At 62.9% G+C, this 1,652-nt stretch overlaps 1 protein-coding gene across 1 annotated transcript; it reads left to right on the top strand.

Moving 5' to 3' along the window:
• Positions 1-44: 44 nt before the first annotated feature.
• LOC113941587 (ceramide synthase 2-like) lies at positions 45-1,646 on the top strand (the record flags this gene model as incomplete). Its single annotated transcript, XM_027632740.1, has 4 exons — positions 45-212; positions 298-404; positions 507-660; positions 877-1,646. Coding segments are annotated over 4 exons (558 nt in total), but the record flags the coding sequence as incomplete, so codon positions are not given.
• Between the last annotated feature and the right edge of the window lie 6 nt (positions 1,647-1,652).

The following is a 1,652-nucleotide window of genomic DNA, read 5'->3' as shown; positions in this document are numbered from 1 at the left end:
CCCCATCCCTGGGGTCCTGTGACCCCCAACTCCCCCATCCCTGGGCTGCTGTGACCCCCAACTCCCCCTTCTTTTGGGCACAGGACTTCAAAGAGCAGATCATCCACCACGTCGCCACCATCATCCTCATCAGCTTCTCCTGGTTCGCCAACTACATCCGTGCCGGGACGCTCATCATGGCCCTGCACGACTCCTCGGATTACCTGCTGGAGGTACGGCCCCCCCAGCTCCCCCAGCCTCCTCCCACATCCCCTGTCCCCCCCAAACTCACCCCCCTCTGCCCCATCTCCCCCCCAGTCTGCCAAAATGTTCAACTACGCCGGGTGGAGAAACACCTGCAACAACATCTTCATCGTCTTCGCCGCCGTCTTCATCATCACCCGCCTGGTCATCCTGCCCTTCTGGTGAGCTCCAGTGGGAATGGGGGCAACTGAGGCACGAAGTGGGGGCCCACGGGGGTGTCTGGGGCTGGTTTCTGCCCCTAACAGGAGTGGCTTTTCCCACAGGATCATGCACTGCACGGTGGTTTATCCGCTCGATCTCTACCCCGCCTTCTTCGGCTACTACTTCTTCAACTTCATGATGGTGGTGCTGCAGTCGCTGCACATCTTCTGGGCCTACCTCATCATCCGCATGGCCCAGAAGTTCATAACTGGAAAGGTGAGAGGGGGCTCGGGGACGCTGCCCTGGGGTGAAGGGCCCGCTCGGGGTGGATGGAGACCCCCAGATCCCGAATCCCGCCTGCGCTCGGATGCCCGGAGAGCCCAGAGAGCCCTCGGTGGGGAGACCCCTCCGTGGTTGTGCTGAGGGAACTGAGGCACAGCAGGAGAACCGGGGGAGCTGCTGCCTGAAGCCGCCCCTTCCCTGTCCCCACAGGTGGTGGAGGATGAGAGGAGTGACCGTGAGGAGACGGACAACTCGGAGGAGGAGGAGGAGGCGGCGAAGAACGGGCCCCTGTCCAACGGCCACCCCGTCCTCAACAACAACCACCGCAAGACCGACTGAGCGCCCCCGACCCAGAGCTGCCACCTCCCGCCGGGACCCCGGAGCGCCCTCCTGGGCCCCGATTCCCCCCCGGAGCAGATTCCCCCCGGAGCGGGGCCGCGGCGCCGGGGCGGCCGTTTGTCCAGCTCACGCTCACCGTCGGTGCCCTTCCTGCCTCTCACCTGCTGCCTTAATCCACTGTGGTCCCCGGGACAGGCGGGGATCCCACCGGGAGGGCTCCCATCCCACCGGGATGGCTCCTTCCCTCCCACAGCCCCCTGGGATCGATCGGCTCTGCCCGAAGAGCTCGGCCCCGGCCCCTTGCTGGGCTGCAGCCTTGTGTTATTCCCCCTTTCCCAACCATTCCTTCACCGGGGAGGGGGAAAAGCCCTTTCCCTGCCCTGGACCGGGCTCACTCCCTGCTCCCCCGCACCGGGAGGGAGGAGCAGGGGATTCCTGGGTGTTTTAGTGCCTAAATGATGGGATGACACTTGGGGGAAGGAAGCTGCGGGGTCGAGTCACTCTTGGTGTCTCACGGAGTTTAATCCCCTCATTTCTCTTCTGTAAATGGATTTGGAGTCTCTCCCTCTCCGTGGCCTCTCCCAGTCCCTTCCCCAGCTGTAACAGGACAAACTTCCAAGTGATTTTCCTTATTTTTTTTTTTTTTT

Source organism: Corapipo altera, unplaced genomic scaffold (assembly GCF_003945725.1).
Source record: "Corapipo altera isolate COAL_440 unplaced genomic scaffold, ASM394572v1 131732, whole genome shotgun sequence".
Lineage (NCBI taxonomy): Eukaryota > Metazoa > Chordata > Aves > Passeriformes > Pipridae > Corapipo > Corapipo altera.
The sequence above is the reverse complement of the archived record's forward strand: the minus strand, read 5'-3'. Positions and strand labels throughout refer to the sequence as shown.